Source organism: Thamnophis elegans, chromosome 2 (genome assembly GCF_009769535.1).
Source record: "Thamnophis elegans isolate rThaEle1 chromosome 2, rThaEle1.pri, whole genome shotgun sequence".
Lineage (NCBI taxonomy): Eukaryota > Metazoa > Chordata > Lepidosauria > Squamata > Colubridae > Thamnophis > Thamnophis elegans.
In genome coordinates this window covers 138,481,229-138,500,399 of record NC_045542.1, presented here as the reverse complement: position 1 = coordinate 138,500,399, position 19,171 = coordinate 138,481,229, and the positions used below count along the sequence as shown (strand labels likewise).

Here is a 19,171-nt window from a genome sequence, read left to right as displayed (position 1 = left end):
GAGAATGTGGTGCATGTGTGATGTGAATGGTGTATTTATTTATTTGTTACCTGCCATAATTGAATATATATATATCAACATACATGTGTTTGTGTGTGTGTAAAATGTGTGTATATGTAGGCTTCCTGTTCTCTGAGTTTTTCGGCTCAGAATCTTCTCTGGGTTGCCCAATTTCCTAATTAGCTTGCAGTAAATTATGCAAACGTCTAGCATCTGTTTGGCGAAAGATTTCACAAATAATGATTTTCTTACTATAGTGATTGGAACCTTATCATGCCAAATCTTTAAAAGTGTTTTTTTTTAGTGCTCACGTCTTTAACTCTGCCCTCTTCTCAACTTAAGGAAAATCACTGAAAGTTTGTTATTAGTTCTTATCCTTCTCTCTTCCTTTCATACATATGGATATTAAAGGCAGAGCTGCAATGGATCTTAGAATGGGAGGAGCCTCTTCTAATACTGTTTCATGAGGTATTATCTGCAAAAGCAGAATGAAAAGCTGCACAATTTGAAATGACGTAAGAGAAAGCTTGAGATTCTTGGTATTGAAGCTATGTATGGACCAAAAAGCATAAGGGGTTGGTTACGAATTAAATTTGGATTTTGGTGAGGGAAATGTTTTAGCATCCATAACAGTCAATTTGCATCTTGGAATAAATCACAAAAGATAGCTAAAACAAAACAAACATAAAGAAATGATAGATTAAAGCAAGAAAAAGAAATGCGAACCAAAAAGGAACTGACCGGTTGTGTAGTGAGCCCAATCTCACACTGAATCCAGTCCCTCTTTCTGGATCTTTAAAGTATCCAGATTAGGTATACATTCAACAAAACAAAAAAACTGAATTGGAACACATAGGAAGTCGATTCTGCACATGAAACATTGAATAGCTTGCATTACTGAAAATATGAAAAAATCCAAGCCCTGGATTGGTCTTAAATGGAGATGAAAAATGTTGACATCTTCTGAGCAAAACTGATTCGGATGAAACATTTCATCAAGCTCAATTCAGCATGTCTTTCTACTTCATCATACTACATTAGAATTAGAAAACCTCAGGTTATAAGCATTAGGTTATATAATCTTGAAAAGGAAAACAAATTTAAATCAGCAGATGATAAAACTGGACCAGTTTGAAGCAGCTGAGTCATTAAGGACCTTGAAGTATGTTAAAACATAACATGCCTTTTTCAAAGCAACAGATTAGTTGGACAATTTATTTCCCTATAAAGAAAAACATACGTTTAAATATTTATGTTTTTTATGGTAGTCGAAATAATGTCTTCTTTTCAACTTGGACATGTCAACATTTTGACAGAAAAATCCCAAGGTTGAGTTAATGACTCAATATTGCATACTATCGAGCATAAATAGGCTCTGTTGTAGGTATGTTGTGCACATCAGTCTTTGCCAAAGGTCACCACTAAGTGAGCATGGATCTGATTATCTGCACTGTGTAGACTGATTTGATTGAGTGATCCAGGGTTTTCATCTGCGTAGTCTCTATAAAACTAAATCCACAACTGTTAGAACATTTCTGAATCTAGCAAAATTTGCAGACTTTTCCTCTCTCAAAAATTACATTTTTTTCCATAATGCATTTTACCTCTTGGCCCATTTCCATACTGCAAAGTTTTGTTGATTGAGCTTTGGCATCAACCATAACATTAAACATGGTGCATATTGACTGAGGGACTCGGAAATCTGTTGATCGGCTGGTTTTCTGTAGCTTTACTTCGAATGCAATCCGGGTTCTATGAAGCATGATTCAAAAAGAAAAAAAAAAGAAAGATGTTTGGCTGAGGTATAAATACACTGCATCAAATAATCCTTGTGATCAATGCAATACAAGCCGAAGGGCTCAGAGCAAAGGACACTGCAGGCTGATGGGAAGACGAAAAAAGAGATCAAGTCAGCTATGTTGGCATGGCTGTCCATAGAGTATGATTAAAAAAAAGTTAAGATGATGGCAGCCATGGTGGTGTGACCAAACCTTCAATGTTTTCACACATAAAAAAGGTGGAGCTTCAATGCAATCATTGTGACTGCTATTTTAACTTTTTGGACCACAGTTACAATACAATAGCAGAGTTGGAAGGGACCTTGGAGGTCTTCTAGTCCAACCCCCTGCCAAGGCAGGAAACTCTATATTGTTTCAGACAAACGGCTATCCAACATCTTCTTAAAGACTTCCAGTGTTGGGGCATTCACAACTTCTGGAGGCAAGCTGTTCCACTGATTAATTGTTCTAACTTTCAGGAAATTTCCCCTCAGTTCTAAGTTGCTTCTCTCCTTGATTAGTTTCCACCCATTACTTCTTGTTCTACCCTCAGGTGCCTTGGAAATAGTTTGGCTCCCTCTTCTTTGTGGCAACCCCTGAAATATTGGAACACTGCTATCATGTCTCCCCTAGTCCTTCTTTTCATTAAACTTTAGACATACCCAGTTCCTGCAACCGTTCTTCTTATGTTTTAGCCTCCAGTGCCCTAATTATCTTTGTTGCTCTTCTCTGCACTCTTTCCAGAGTCTCCACATCTTTTCTACATCGTGGCGACCAAAACTGAAGGCAGTATTCCAAGTGTGGCCTTACCAAGGCATTATAAAGTGGTATTAACACTTCACGTAATCTTGATTCTATCTCTCTGTTTATGCAGCCTAGAACTGTGTTGGCTTTTTTGGCAGCTCCCTCTCACAGTTAGTTTGAGGATATCCATGGGTATGGCGGAATTATAAGTGTCCCAAGTGTCCTTCATAATGTTTCTTAAACATACGTTTATTGATTGATTGATTAAATTTATATGTCACCAATCCAGGGGTAAAATCCAGCAAGTTTTGACAGCTTCTGCAGGTCTGGTAGCAGAAAATTTGAGTAGTTCAGAGAACTGGTAGTGAAAATTTTGAGTAGTTTGGAGAACCGGCAAATGCCACCTCTGGTTGGCCCCAGAGTGGGGTGGGAATGGAGATTTTGCAGTATCCTTCCCCTGCCATGGCCACCAAGCCACACCCACCAAGCCACACAACACCCATCAAGCCACGCCCACAGAACCAGTAGCAAAAAAATTGAATTTCACCACTGCACCAATTTCACTGATAAAGTGACTCTGGGCAGCTTGCAAAATAGCAAAAAGGTAAATATAAAACCTTAACGTTAATAAGATTTAAATAAGAACTAAAAACAAAGAGAGGGACAGTATGTAGGTGAAGTCTTTTCTCCCATCCTGTGAACCACTCAAAGTAGTGTTTCCAAGATAGCCAGCAAAATCAGAATTTTAGGCCTTTCTGGAGCACCAGAAGGGTGGGGACAGATGTTTCTTGCTGTGGCAAAATGTTCCAATGGATGGGGGCCACTGTGGCAAAGGCCTTTCTCCTTGACTCCGTCAGCCGACATTCATTGACAGATGGATTCTGTAGCACCAGTGCGAGTGAGACAGGCCAATCCAACTGGGGCAAGATGGCTCCTCAGATAATAACCAACACTTTGTGTATGGTGGTATCAAGAAAATTGGTAAGATGGACATGGTAATTGGCTTCTATCTCTTTTGAATAAATTTGGCAAATAATTTTTGGCACATATTTAGTCATACTCTTCAGACTGTTTCTATTTTTATATCAAGAGACAAGAACATTAGTAAGTACCTTCCCATATTAATTAAACAATGTGATGATATTATCACGGCAAGCGATAAAAATGCATTCATCCTAAAATATGGTGATACCTAATTTGTCTGACCAAAAAAGGAGATTGCGCAGAATGAAAGGAAGCTGAGGAATGTTCTGTTTTAAGCACAACTTACACAAACCTGTTAATTGTTCGACTGCACAGTGACTTATATTTAATTTTTTTCACAATGTTTGCTGCTTGCCTGTTCTCTTCATAATTGTCACATAACCAGCTGTGAGTTAGATTTTGCACACTCCTACATGCACCAGCTCCATGACAAAACATATAAAAATGATACAGAGCTCCAGAACCCTTATAAAGTTGCTCAGTTTAAATTTCATTTTTCAGACATGACAAAATTTTACGGGGAAGAGAGAGCTTGCATAATTAGGAGCTTCCTCTTTATGCTTCGGCTCTTCCTTGTATTCCCATCTTGTCTAGCAAGTAACCCAAGAGACTCAGTGAAGTAAGGTAAACCCAATGCCTGGCAAGTTGATTAAGTGCATCAGATAACATGATGAAAGGTGAAAATGAGAAAAAGCGCTTATTTGGGCAGTGAGTAAACCCCTATTTCCCCTTTCATATAGTTCTGTTTGGAAGTAGAGTTACGATTTGGAAAGGCTGTCTGATAGAGAAGATAGCCACCATTACTGATTTTTTTCACAATAAAAGTTGTTTTTAAATCCCACCTTTATTATATTTATAAATAACTCAAGGGGATGCACATAATAGCAGCAATAGCAATAGCAATAGCAGTAGACTTATATACCGCTTCATAGGGCTTTCAGCCCTCTCTAAGCGGTTTACAGAGAGTCAGCATATTGCCCCCAACAATCTGGGTCCTCATACTCCTTTCTCCTCTTATTTTTCCACAACAAAAGGGAATTGTGATGAGAGAGAGAGTGACTGGTCCAAGGTCCCCAACCAGCTTTCATGCCTAAGGCGAGATTAGTATTCACAGCCTTTGGTTTCTAAAAGCCTAGTGTGAGGCTTTAGAGCAACCATTAGAGCAAACTAATTCCCCAAAACTCTGTGTCCCCCTAATCCAAAATGTAGTAAGGGCTGGTATTTAATTCAGAGTCAGGCCTGTTCAAGTCTTAAAAAGGTGGCCAAGAAAATGGTAAGTTCTAGCAACCAGAATCATTTCCATTTAGCAATTTTCATATTCAACCCACCTCTTACACAGGATTCAATCATATCACTAGCCATAAGTTTTAGTCGTTGTTCTAAGTGTTTCCCAAATTCTTCCTCAGGCCAGTGCAGATCCCTGATGAAGGTCTGTAAGGCATCTAGTTTCCAAAACAGATCTTCTGATGTCCCTGATCCATTGCTGCCAGGATAAAACGAAAAATAAGAAAGAACCAAGTTACAGCCGGCTTGCTGATTTTAGAATCCTGATGTGGAGATTGTTCTTACACACGGAACGGGGTGTAACAGTGACCGAAGACACAGAACAACGCCATGGGGGAATCTCCATCATCAGGCTTGCTGGGTTTTCTAGTCTACCTATCTCTTACAAGTCTTTCCAGATCAGACGGAGAAGACAAGTCATGTAAGAAATGGACATCATCTGGAAACACCGCGTATGGGAAAAAGAACTCCACCCTTTTCAATAACCACATTTCCTTCTGTAGTTGTTGAATTGGAGCTCTACAAAGTAAAGGGACATCTCTACTTGATAATAACCGCACTACACAAGTGCATGTGGTTATTTTTAGGTTTCATGCATTTTATTTTCACAGATTACCAGATTTGTTCTCTTTCTTTTCTCCCCACTTCCTTTATCGCAAGGGTTTTGAGAGGGGAAAAAAAACAGTGCTAACAAGTGGTGAGCGAGGACCTGATTTTTTGAACAGCTGGAAATAAATCAGGATAAGGCAATTAAATTATTCACAACAGACATTTTAAAAGAAAAACTTAGCTCGGGAAGGGTTGAGTTTACTAACCATTTGACCATTTTTATTTTGAAACAAAATTATTTTGGAGGAGGGATCAATATGCTTAACCAGGTTCTTTAAGGTTTTTGTTTTGCTCTGTTTGTTTTTGTGTTCAGATTTTTCTCATATATTTGGAGGTATCCTGTCTCGCTGCCGATTAGACTTCTGTTCAACTAAAATTATGCCTAATGCCTCCACTCATAAGGTCAATTTTACATTATGTTTTGCACTGAGAAATTTATATATCTATTTACTACCCTTTTCCTTTTCTTATTTTCCCCCCATAATGATTATCATCAAGGAAGCTTCAAGATATTATTCCCATCCTCGCATACCACTAATGCTAACACAGTGATTGATATTTGACATACCATGCATTGTCATGTCACGCTGATATCGTCTATAGAAACAAATGAGGAAGAATGTTTCTATTGAAACCGATGCCAGCTGCATTGAATTAATGCTACAGTAGGGAAGATAAAGCTAAACGCAGACGTGGAAACCATATTCCCAACATGCCAAGGGGCTCTTGGAATCCTAGGCCAACAAAGGTAATTATTCAAACAATGCACTGACTTAGTTGTAGAAAACAGACATATCCAGATAAGGGGGTGAAAACACTGAAGCATGTTCCTAAATGGGTAGAAGGGAACTGGAATCAATGAAAAGATAGAGAATCAGGCATTTTCTTGAAGAACAGACCATCAAAGAAATACTATAGCATACAGGTAGCCCTCGACTTATGACCACAAGTGAGCCCAAAATTTACGTTGCTAAGTGAGAAATTTCTTAGGAATTGAGCTTTGCCCCATTGTACGATTTTTCTTGCCACGTTTGTGAAGTGCATCACTGCAGTTCTTAAAATTAGGGACACGGTGGTTAAGTGAATCTAATTCCCCCATGGACTTAGCTTGTCAGAAGACCGCAAAAGGAGATCACATGACCCCTGCAACCATCATAAATGTGAGTTGGCGGTCAAGCATCCAAATGCAAATCATGTGATCATGGGGATGTTGCAACTGTCACGGGTGTGGTCAATGGTCCTAAGTTGCTTTCCCCCCAGTGTTGTTATAACTTTTAAAGGTCGCTAAACGAATCGTTGTAAGTCGTGGACTACCTGTACATGGATTCAGAAACTTGATTGGCTCAGCCTAGTTCCAGTTTCTTCTGGTTCAGATATACATTTGAAAATGTTTACCTTTTTTTCTTTTTCAAACCCAGTCCAATCCTGCTTTGGAAAAAAGAGTGTTTTGCAACAGAGCGCTTTTATTTTAAGCAATTAGGTAGCCAGGAATTCAATAACTGTTAATTATTACAACATGATGACACCCATCTGCTTCTAGAAATTTCAAATAAAAAAAGAACGCTAGGTTTGGTTTTTTTTTTTTTCCCTTTTCCTTTTCGAGAGCTCCTTGGATTTTTAAAAAGATTTTCCACCTGGGGAAGTTTAGTGGCAAATTCGCAGTGTTCAGCTTCACATGACTGCTCCATTGCAAACATCTGGGGGGCATTGATCTTAAATATCTGCACTCATGAGTATGTGTCATTTTGAACGAGACTTACTCTGAGGAACCATGTGTAAGATTAAGGCCTTGATTCTTATCTTTTCAAAAATAAAGTAAAATGGAACAATATTACATAGCATGCACAGAGCAAAGTAGGTTTTTTTTACATAGACTGCCTAATCTAATCTAACCTTTCATAAATCAGCTTAACATGAATATGAATTGCAAACATTTATTCATTTCATTTGCAATTTAAAACCATTGTGGTTTGGGAGGGGGTGGGGGGGGAATCTCAAGTTAGAAATTTAAAAATGGATTCCTGTTCCTGAATGATTGTTCAAAAAAGAAGAACTTGTTCAAACTAACATTCTTATTCTAATTTGACCTTTATTATCATTTGTTGTCGCACAGGGAAATTTTATTATGATCAGAACATGGTGTACGTTTAAAAAAAAGTTAACAAAGATAGAGTGAGGGTGATTGACTAGATTGAGTTTGAATCATGTCAGTTGAAAAGATACATTCCTCTGAGCAATACGAAATGTCCAGTCGGGATATCACAATCACGCCTGCCAGAGAATACGGGTACATGATGGGTACATTATAGGTGAAAACAATAATAATAAAATAATAATATTAACCTACATCTGTTATTAACGTTGTTTCTGTACTGGAAGATGCTAATTCCCAGCTCTATATTTCTGCTGGTTCTTTCAAATGAACAAACACACTGACACGAAATATGCCACCAAAAGCAACTTTAAATGTGCCAGATACATCTGTATGAAATGATGCATGACAATAAGAGATTCAGAAGATGACATTTCATTACCATGCATGTAAGAATAAAATAAATTGTTTACAAATATTGTTGTCTTGTGTTTCCCTATTTCCCTGTTGTGTGCATTTGTCCAGCAAAAGAAAGAGAGAGAGAGAGAGAGAGATGATGAGAGACGGATGAGGAGAGAGAGAGAAACACCACACCACACACAGAGAACACACACACACACAGAGAAAAACAGAGAGAGAGAGAGAGAGGAAAGAGAGAGAGAGAAACACCACACACACAGAAACACAGAGGACAGAGACAGAGAGGAGGAGAGGAAAGAAGGAAGGAAGCAAGGAAGGAAGGGAGGAGAAAGAAAGAAAGAAGAAAGAAAGAAAGAAAGGAAGGAAGGAAGGAAGGAAGGAAGGAAGGAAAAGAAAGAAAGGAAAGACAAGACAAAAAAATCTAAGCATTTCCTAGAGTTGCAAATGAGTCAAGCATATTTCTTTGGAAGAACAAAGATTTCCTGCAAATGAGGAAATGAATTGTGGCAACATTTAAAAAAAAACAACCCAAAAGAATGATATCAAATATTTGTCCAGAAATAATTGGCTCTATTCTTAAACAAAACTGATGATTGTAATCACAGAAATTCAGAACTCTTTTTAGTAGCAGATACAGAGATCTCCTGGGAAATGTCCAGAGGAGACTATGTAGATGGACTATGTTATAATCTAAGGGTCCATGGCAGGGGTGGGTTGCTGCTGGCACTGCTGCCACTTTGGTGCATCAAAATTTTGCATGTGTGTGCTTGCTTTTCTACACACATGTGCCAATTTGCAAATAAAAAGGTCTGTGCATGGGCAAAGCCTTATTTTTTTTAAAAGAAATCCACTGAAAATTGTTCTGTGCATTTGCGGAACTGAAAAAACAAGATGGCATCCCAGTAGAAGAACCAGTTTGGCGGCATGGCAGGCATGGGTTGCTTCTGGTTCCAGTGACCCAGGCCACCAATTTACTACCAGTTTGGCCAAACTGGTTCGAACTGGTAGGAACCCACCTCTGGTCCATGGGCCAGTAAACAGCTGTGACTTTTAATGCACTTTTTTTTGGATTCCATCTTTTTTTTAAAAAAAAAACTTGCATAGAAGATTTTAGCAATAATAGAGGCAGCAGGACTGGAGAGTGGTGGTTTTAATCTCAATATATATATTCTCCATATTGAGATAATCTAGGCAAGTTAGCTGTATTACTGAAATCATTAGCTACCCCATGGAGATTCAACATAGGCAATCAGTTTGCTCTCCAGATGTATAGGACTTCAACTCCCACAATTCCAAGCCATAATGAACTTTGGCAGTCAAGGTTCAACACAGGGAAGGCTGTGATCATTTTGTTTCCCATATAGCTATAAGACTGATATGACTGATTGTTATCCAAGATTACTTGGGAAAATTAACCAAACAAGAATAGTTGGGGTAATATATATATATTTAGATGCCTCCCTTCCAAAAACGAGAGGATTGTTTTTATTATTCTGGACAATCATTCAGAAAATTAGGAACTAAACAAACAAAACAGATTGGATTTTAGATCCCAAAGTAGTTAATGAGAACAATCTCCCTGTTTTTGAATGCATATTTAAAAAGCAAAACAAAAAAAACCCTGATAAATAACTCTTGGCTAAGAGATTTAGAAGTATATGCAACCTTGGGATCATGGAAAGACCAATTTTAACCAGAAGACCATCGATTTCGGTGTGAAATGAAATTAAAAAAAAATCTTCAATGTGTTCAATTTTGTCAAATAATAATAAATAAATGAATGAAACAAAATGCCCAATATCAATGCCTGCTGCCCGCCTCTTGGGTAGTATGGGATAGACATCTTCTGCAATGGTTCCCTTTTCAGATCTGTTGACTCGAAACACACAATTCATATTCATGCCAAGATTGCGGTTTTTTAAAAAACTTTTGCTTGAAATGAGATCTATTGAACTGAATACACACTCGGCATCATAGATAGCAGCCATCCATGACGGTGCAGAAAAGGCAGGCATTTGAGGAATGCCTAGTGGGATGTTAACTGGTAGGTTTGGAACTTTAGGGAGATTCACATTTGGTAGATTCACATTGGGAAGATTACTTGTTAAGCTCCTGTGGGAAGAAAACAGACAGAAAGAAAAAAAATACCATCACGGTGACAATGCTGATGCAGCAGAAGCACAGTGGCACTCAGAAAGAAATCTGCAAAGTTCACAGCAAGACAACAATCAAAAAACCCAAACCAAAAACATTTCAGAGAGAAGCATGAGTATGGAAAGGCTTAAGTGTGGGATTGAAGACTTATTTCAGCACTCTGCGATCACAAGTTGCTAAAACAAAAAGAGAGAGAGAGAGAGAGAGAGAGCAAGGACAAAAACAAACGAAGGAACATTTATAAAAGAGCAACTTAAAACATCGATACAGAAGGACGGAACTTATACTGCTACCACATTTTAAAAACTGTAAACTTGAATTAGGTTTGAGGTAAAAGATGAGGGACACACTCAAATGATTTTAATGATCGGCATGTAGACTTGAAGGACAAAACGGCACAGCTATCCTAAAAAAAAAAAAGTCTAATAGAACTATTTTGTAGATTTGTGTGTCTGTGTTTGTTATAAAAGAGGTTCTGCAACTGAATATATAACCAGGAGTTTTCTCTGCGTAGGCATTTTATTCCTAACACGTGGCGTTACCATAAATTTTATACGGCATCCATATGAGTTGGGTGGCCACATAAAATCTATTAAATAAACCAAACAAATAATATTCCCTTTGAGTGGAAACATATGGAATAGGGGCCTGCGTATGACATATCCCATATCCATGTGGGGAAGGTCTTCCCAGTGAAAAATGGGATTCCCTGTTTTTCAGTTTATGGCTCTCTTTTCCATTCAAACTAACAGAGAATATACTCTGTATTTGAATAAATTATTGGCAATGCTATAGGAGTCTGCTAAAAGCAGTGGAAAGGCAAAAGGGGCACATACACAAATCAATAAATCGAACCTTTCTAGATATTATGGGCCTCATCATGTAGTACTGTACAGAAACTTCTTGGCTGTATTGGAGAGATTGAACAATTTGCAGAACTTAGAGGAGTATGCAACTTTTATAACAGAATTGCAGCTTCAAAATCCAAGTTGGATGAAGTACATGAGGAATTTGAAGAGCTTCCATAATTTGCAGATGGAAGCATGCAGTCTAATCTTGCGCATATTGACTCAGAAGTATTTTTGCTTTGAGTTGCATCAAGTAAGTTGAAAGGAGAATAGCTGCACAGAGAATATCATATGTGTTTATTCAGATCAAAGGAGTATCTACTGTTCATAAATACATGTACAAAATACTTAATTTTAAATGTATAGCAAAAAATGATATTCCCATGAAATCTAAAATCTAAACAAGTCCTGATAACAACAGAAGAAAATATTTATTTCTTTGCTTCTGCTTCCCCCCAAGGCTCTATTCTGATCTTTAGAAGACTATGCAAACATTATTTCTCTGTAGTTGTTGGCAAAAACTTGGTAAATGCATCTAATAATCATATAGGAAATCACTTTGATTAAGTGAACAGATATTGAACATGTATGGCACTTCAATCAGGATGACTTTACAGAGTACAACAGTGCTTTTCAAGCGTACCAATTTAAGATGTTTGGACTTCAACTCCCAGAATTCCTCAGGCTATTTGCTGCCTGGATAATTCTGAGAGTTGAAATCCACCCATCCTAAAGTTGACAAACACTGGTGTACAGTATACGCACATCCCGCAAAGATATCTTTATGCAAAATAAAATAAATTGAAAAATCTTTGCACATAATAATCTAAATGCTGGGATGAATAGTCTGCCGAGATCATCTTCTGGACATATCTAACACTAATGAACTAACTCCTTGCTTCTCTTGAACATCAAGTCTTCACTTGTAGGTATATAGCCTAGCTCACAAGTTGGATACAACTTGCAAAGAAGGTGTCATTCCTTAGTTTTGCCCAACACAGCAGTTAAGCTTAGAGGGAAAATTCATACATATACATGGGAATTCTCTTTCTCTCTTTATACCATTGTGGTATACAGTGAATGAGTAAAGGAGGGCAGTCAGTTGGGAAGACTAGGGAGAAAGAAAGAAAAAGAAGGAAGGAAAAGGAAGACAAAGAAATAAAAATAAAACAAATTGTATGAATGTGAAAGAAAGTGTAAGAGTATATCGGGTAATTCGTATTATGCTGACTGATTTTGCTGGGATAATTCTGATTATATTCTCACTTTTCTCCCATACCAGCAAATTTTACCAAAGGATTCCCCAACTCAAAGAGTGGAACTTCAGGAGAAAAAGATTGCCTATTCCTATAAAAAATTGCAAATAAATGTGAATGCTCATCTTTAGTTTCAACTGATGCAGTTCTTATTTTTCTGCAATTAAGATTTGATTGATTTTTCCCTTTGGATATATTGTGATTTAATTAAGGTGACATTAGGTTACACCTACACATTTTAGGCCAGTCTCACTACTTCAGAAGATGCCACAGACATAGCCACAAAACAATAACCTAGTAAAATGAAATTTTCACGTGGTATTGATATCTAGAAATACTTTCCCTAAGCATTGTTACTATGCTAACAGGAAACAAACATTTGAAGACATAAACAGTGCTCACTGAGGACAGCTGGTTATAGCAGACATATTCCAGCAAAGACAGTAAAAAAATATTCACATATTATCCATCTCATATGAAACAAAATGATTTAAGTACCATCTGCCCAGTTTAAGAGAAGCGAAACTCCTATCTATCTTGCTATATTTATATATTATCTGTCATACTACGGCATTAAGAAATTAGCTTCAACTTCATTCCAAAAGCCAGTCTAGATAGAATCATATACCAAATTATTAATCTGAGTTTATGCACTTTATAATTATTCCAGAGTAGTCACCACTTTGCAAGCTTGGTTTCTTTTCTTCTTTAATTGCATCAGTTTTCCTGTCCCTATGTTAAAAAAAAAATTAGTAACTGACACTGGAGAGACATTATAAATTCTGCATTTTGCTTGAAACGGCACATGGGAGGGAAGGACCAACAATAAATGGTGATGCAAAGAAACAATTCCCATGTGCAAAAAAAGAAACAAATTCTACATTGAAATTAAAAACAAAACAAATCTGGCTGAACATACTATTTTCCCCACTGATTTTCGGGGATCCCAACTATTGCATGGAAACAAATAAATTTGATTGGCACCAGAATTTTCTATAGTGAACCTTTTAAAAAGGCTGCTTCAAATCAAGTTTGTCCTAGAAATGTTGTCTTTAATGCTTTCAACGTTTTGTGTTATACACATTGGTTATACCAATTTTGGACTGGGTTTTTTAAAGTTATTCTATAGGTAATACAAAATGGCCATCAAGTGGAAATCTCTTTCTCCAGCTGTAATCACAGTTAAAGGCCTTAAACGTGAGCCTGATGGCTGATAATAACAGTAAATGAGAAAATGCAGGCCTTTCTCAATAGTCTGCAGCATCAACATTTCCAAAAATCTTTTAGCTTGTTCTAGCTAGTTCAGCATTTTGTAATCTAAGCAACTTTAAGATAGGTGGACTTCAACTCCCCAGTCAGCTTGCCAGCTAGGGAATTCTGGGAGTTGAAGTCCACCCATCTTAAAGTTACTCAGGTTGGGAAACACTGACCTAGTTTACTTTTCACTTCATTTTGTTAAGTATAATATTTTTTAGTCCATTACCTGCTCATCACACATTCCCCAAGTATGTGGGTTACTCCTCGCTGATGATCACATCAAGGAACTAATCTTTATTTCATCCATGACTGATTACATCCTTTTAGAATCCGTGGTACTCTTGATAATTGGTTCCAAATCTATAAGCTCTATCTTCTTTCTCTTCCTCTTTCTAAGAATCCAACTTTGGTTCCAAATCTATAAGCTCTATCTTCTTTCTCTTCCTCTTTATAAGAATCCAACTTTCATGACCTACTACGATCACTATCACTAGAAAAAGCCCTATTTTTATATATTGTTATCCTTCATTGTCCTGCTGTCCTCTGTAGAATTACATATCAATGACTCTTTATCTATGAGAGCATTAAAGCATGATTATATATAATCTTCACTTTTGGCCATCAATGAAGAGTGCAGACTGATGTTGCCTTTGTCTACTTCAATCAATCAGAATAGAACTGGAAGGGACCTTGGAGGTTTTCTAGTCCAACGTCCTGCTTGGGCAGGAGACCCTATACCATTCCAGACAGGTGGCTGTCCAGTCTTTTATTAAAAACCTCCAGTGATGAAACACCTACAACTTCTGAAGGCAAATTGTTCCGCTGGTTAGTTATCTTCACCATTAGGAAGTTTCTCCTTAATTTCAAAATCTACATCAATCCCGTTTTTTAACTTGTCATGTTCTTACTTTAAATCTTCACTGCTACATAGTGGTGCAGCCCGATTTTCTCAAATTGTTCATATTTCAGCCTCTGATGTTTATTCACATGGTGACCTTTTCCAATCCTGCATTTTCTTATACTCTAGTCACTGGTTAAGTTAAATAGATATGGGGACCGCATGCATCTTTGTTTCATTTCACTCCCTAACATGAACATCTCTGTTCCTCCAAGTTCAATTTTTATGGCAGATTCCTGTTTATTATTAGCATCCCTTAGAAAATTAATTAAGACTTCTGATATACCCAATACAACTTAATACATACCCTACGCTGGCAATTTCTTCATAAAGAGCTGGTACAACCAATGAAGGGACGATGGATTTGCTTTTTATTTGCTGTCCCTATTCATCCTATATTAGCTCCTTTTTCTTGTGCCCATTTTTCTAAATGGTTCTAGTCTTCATTGGTAGATATTAAGTAAACTTTGCTCGTATAAGGAATAAGGGCAATTAATTTGTATCTCACTGTCATTGGCCCAGACAATGAAGTTTCACAGGCCCTGAAAATTTGTTACACAGTGTGTTCCCCTTTTAATTGCTGTACTTTGCAATTTTAAGATGTTCAATATGTTCCTTTCCTTTTCATAACTTCTCTGTTACTTCTTGTATTTTCCCAGGAGGTGGTCCTTGAACATAGAGTATAAAAGTTTTATAAGTTACAACTCCTACCCCATACATTCACAATGTTTATGATCTTTAAAAGTGATGGCATTCAAGATGTGGAAAACATTTGTTAAATAACTATGTAGAATGATTCTTACTCAGATTCACTCGTAAGTAAATAAGCTGATTTATAGGGCTTAGTTTTTAGAAATGGAGTTTAAGCCTATTCCTCTACAATGAATCATAAAAAAAGTGTTTTGGCTTATTAAATGATAAATTGATGAAAAATGCTATAATTAGCGTTTAGTCATCACTGTAATAGAGTAACAATGCTAGCATTTGGAAATCCTAAAATGAATGTATTATGCTTATCTCTGTGATTTGTATGCCTACATTAGTGGAAATGACTGGTACAATTGTTTAAAAAGAGTTCAAGAATTCTGATGTTATATATGCTGATGGAAGCAAGACTACTCTATGCACAGAAATGGAAGGTCATCTTGACCCCCCCCCACAATGGATGAATGGCTGCAAAAACTGAGGGTGTTAGCAGAGATGGCTAAATTGATTGCTCTGATTAAAGAAAAAAACAGAAACACCTTTACTTCGACTTGGAAACCTCTTCTGGACTTTGGGCTTGAGGTGGGAAAACATGAAACTTTGACCTTGGGCTTTACCAATTAGATAGATTTGTTGTTACAGAAATGGGTAGTTTCTATTATTATGAAAAAGTAAAAAGTTGAGGGTAAATCTTAATGCCTTATTTTACTGCACCAAAGGATTCGGAAGTCATTACCTTTTTTTCCCTTTTTCCCTTCTTTCCCCCCACTATTCACTTCCCTTTTTCCTTTCCTAATTTCACTGATATTTGCTTTTGTATTCTCTTTGTATTTTATATTATAAACTAATAAAAACTATCTAATAATAAAAAAGAGTTTAATAATTCTTAGTCAATAATTTTTTTGGAGGGTGCTTTCCAGTCACTCTTGAGTACTGGTAACTATCTGGACAAGCTCATATAGCCTTTGTGACTTTTTTTAATTGGCATAAATGTATAATATTATTATTATTTTTCTTCTTCCATTCCTGCAGGTTTTTTGGCAAGATGTTTCAGAAGTGGTTTGCCCTGCCTTGCCTCCTTCCTAGAGCTGAGCGAAAGTGACTGACCCAAGGTCACCCAGTTGGGTTGGTGCCTAAGGCAGATCTAGAACTCCCAATCTGATGACTTAACGTCTATGCCAAAGTGAGTCTCACAGTAACATGTTCAAATCCAGAAGCATGTTTTGAATTATTTTCATCATTGCTTTATGAAAGGAATGAAATGAGACATTAAAATTGTATTAACAAAGTGATCCTAAATGTTTATTTGAAGAAGCTACTACTGTGTTCAATTAAACTTTCTTTACATGAAATGCAGTCGTAATTTAGAAATAGCAGCAAGTTCTATTTTTGAGTAGGCATGTTTAGCACCAGCTTATGGGGCTGCCCTCAAAGAATATCGAGAAGCTTCAACCCTTCTAAGATTCACTGGTGTGAGCAGTTAAGAGTGCCTGTGGCTTGGCACATATGACCCACTGCTCTATGAATTATATTGGTTGTTTGTATGCTTCAAGGTACAGTTCAAGGGGCTGGCAGATATCTCAATCAATTCCATTCAATCAATTCAATTTACCTATAAAACCCTTCACACAGTGTTTTCTGTCCTCCTTCTTAGGAGAGGATTCTCTAGTTCATATCAATAAGGAAGTGCCATCCAGAGGGACTCAGGATGAGACACTTTTCTGTTGCGCTGCCTATCCTCTGAATATCACCTGAAACTCATCCACACCCACTGGCTTTTCACAAGGTCTTAAAAACCAGGTTGTGTTGAAGGCAGTACTTGACGTCGCAATGACACAACATGCAATCTGGGGACTCCAGGATTGCTGTCGATATCTCTGTTGCTGGATGATCCTTTTGGATCTAAACCATTCTGAAGGAATGGTGATAATGAAGGGCATGTCCTGCTGATCTCAGGGGCATCCCAAAGCTCCTGATTGATCCAAGAAAAAGCTCTTTTTGCCAGCTACAAGAGAAGAAGCCAATATGGCTGCAGAAGGTTGGGACAAGCCCCTGAAACGGAAGCAGCACAGGTGAGAAAAATCTTTATTATTAGAGAAGAGAAAACCCCAAAGACTCAGAGTTAAAATAAAATTGAAGACAGAAGGAAACAAGTGGCGAATTTATATTTTTTAATCTCTAGACCTTGTGTGGTGTAATTCATCCCTCCCTACTCCTATTTATTACCTACATGAAATTATTGGCCATCTATCTTATAGAACATCATTCATTCTCTACTGTTTTTAAAGATACAAATGGCTCCGATCTTACTGGTCTTCTCTTGAAGACCTGTCTTTTCCCTCAGGCATTGGCCCAGGACGTTATCTGTGCTTGGTGTATAATATTAATTGGCTGCTTTTTAACTCAATTATTAGGAAATTGAGGACCCCTTGATGCTCTCTGAGCTTGGTTGTTTTCTTGCAGATGTTTAATTACCCAACTAGGATGCCATTTTCAGTGCTAGAAGGAAGTGAGGTTTACTCCCGCTAATGGTGATAAATAGGGCATCACCCTGTAAGCATTGGCGGGAGGGTTCTTCTCTTCTTGGTTCCTTGATTATGCTGTTATTTACTGTTTGATTGCTTCACTCAAAATCATCTCAGAAACAACTAATAAATTCACAATTCATCTTTGAGCTACAAATATTATTTTCTGTTGGTATTAGGAACCCCTGTCACATTGCAGTTTAGCTATTCATAATTATTATAGGGCAGTGTTGAAGAACCTTTTCGGCACTGAGTGCTGAAACGGGACCGCGTGTGCGCAGGGGGAGCACCGGAAACCAGAAGAGCAGTTCCCCAGTGTGCATGCCTGCTGAGCTTCCAGTATCTGACATGCACATGAGGCGGACCAGTCAACTGGTCTTCTGGTTTCTGGCACGCATGCACATGTGAAGACCAATTGGCCAGCGTGCATGTGCATGCCGGAACCGGAAGCTCAGCTTTCCAGTGCACACATGTGTGCTGGGGTACAGCTCTTCTGGTTTTCAGCATTCCCACATGCACAAAGACCAGCTGGCCAGCACGCATGTGCATGCCAGAACCCGGAGGAGCAACAGGAGATGGCTCTGCATGCCACCTCCAGCACATGTGCCATAGGTTTGCCATCATGATTAAAGTGGGTAGGAGGGATTGGTTATATAACTACCTATGCTGAAGTAAAGTGGAATATTAGTCTTAGCTGAGTTTTTCCTATGCATATTCCATGCTATATATCTTGAAGTCATGTTGGTGCTCTATTAAATATATACAACTTTATAGGTAGACTTATTTCAAGATCTATCTTTTCAAAGGCCTGTTCCAATAATTTGAAAGCCTTATTCTTCCAAGAAAACTAATTATAGAGACTACCAAATGATCTAGAGCTGAATGAAAAGCCCAGATAGCCTTCTTCAGAATGAACTCTTTTCCACAGCTGTTGCAACTTTCAACGGTCACTAAATAAACTATTGTAAGTTGAGGATTACTTGAATTTGCTGCAATTGTATCTTTAGAAGCCTGACCAGTAAACCAGCTGGAAACAAAGATCTCAGCTCATTTGTATTTTGCCTTATTGTATGTTTAAACTTTCTTCCCTTTTTCCTTTCTTTTTCTCATTCTTGGATCCAGAAAACTCTGAATGCTTGATAGCTTTGCTTTCCATATTTCTAAGGTGGACCTTAGATTGTTAGGAGCAATATGCTGATTCTATAAACCACTTAGAGAAGGCTATAAAGCCGTGATGGCGAACCTATGGCATGTGTGCCACAGGTGGCATGTGGAGCCATTTGTCAGGGCATGCGAGAGGTTGCCTGTCACCTGGTCAGTGCACCTGTGGTGCTGGCCAGCTGACTTCAGTCTGACCCTCTGCAAAAAAATGGCCCTATGGGCAAACCGTGATTTCAGGAACGTACTTCCGGTTTGCTCGTAGGGTTATTTTTTGCCCTCCGGAGCCTTCAGGTAAGCCTCCTGAAGGCTCTGGAGGGCTAAAACTTGCCATAGGAGCAAACCTATAGTACTTTTGGTTTGCCCATAGGGCCATGTTTTTTGTGCTCCAGAGGTTTCAGGGAAGCTTCTGAAACTTCCGGAGGGTCTCGGGGGGTGGCAGGGAGGCTGTTTTCATCC

At 38.0% G+C, this 19,171-nt stretch overlaps 1 protein-coding gene across 13 annotated transcripts in view; it reads right to left on the bottom strand.

Annotated features, from left to right (window-relative positions):
• Window positions 1-19,171, bottom strand: part of CADPS (calcium dependent secretion activator) — a 440,774-nt gene that overhangs the window by 90,196 nt on the left and 331,407 nt on the right. For 8 of the 13 annotated variants that reach the window (XM_032210579.1, XM_032210578.1, XM_032210577.1 and 5 more), the window contains 2 exons: window positions 4,831-4,989; window positions 1,605-1,752 (listed from right to left, as the gene is read on the bottom strand). In XM_032210579.1, coding sequence (XP_032066470.1) covers window positions 1,605-1,752; window positions 4,831-4,989 — 307 coding nt within the window. Of the gene's footprint in view, window positions 1-1,604; window positions 1,753-4,830; window positions 4,990-9,876; window positions 10,024-19,171 lie in introns of all 13 variants that reach the window. The other 5 variants (XM_032210572.1, XM_032210571.1, XM_032210570.1 and 2 more) reach the window with 2 other exon arrangements.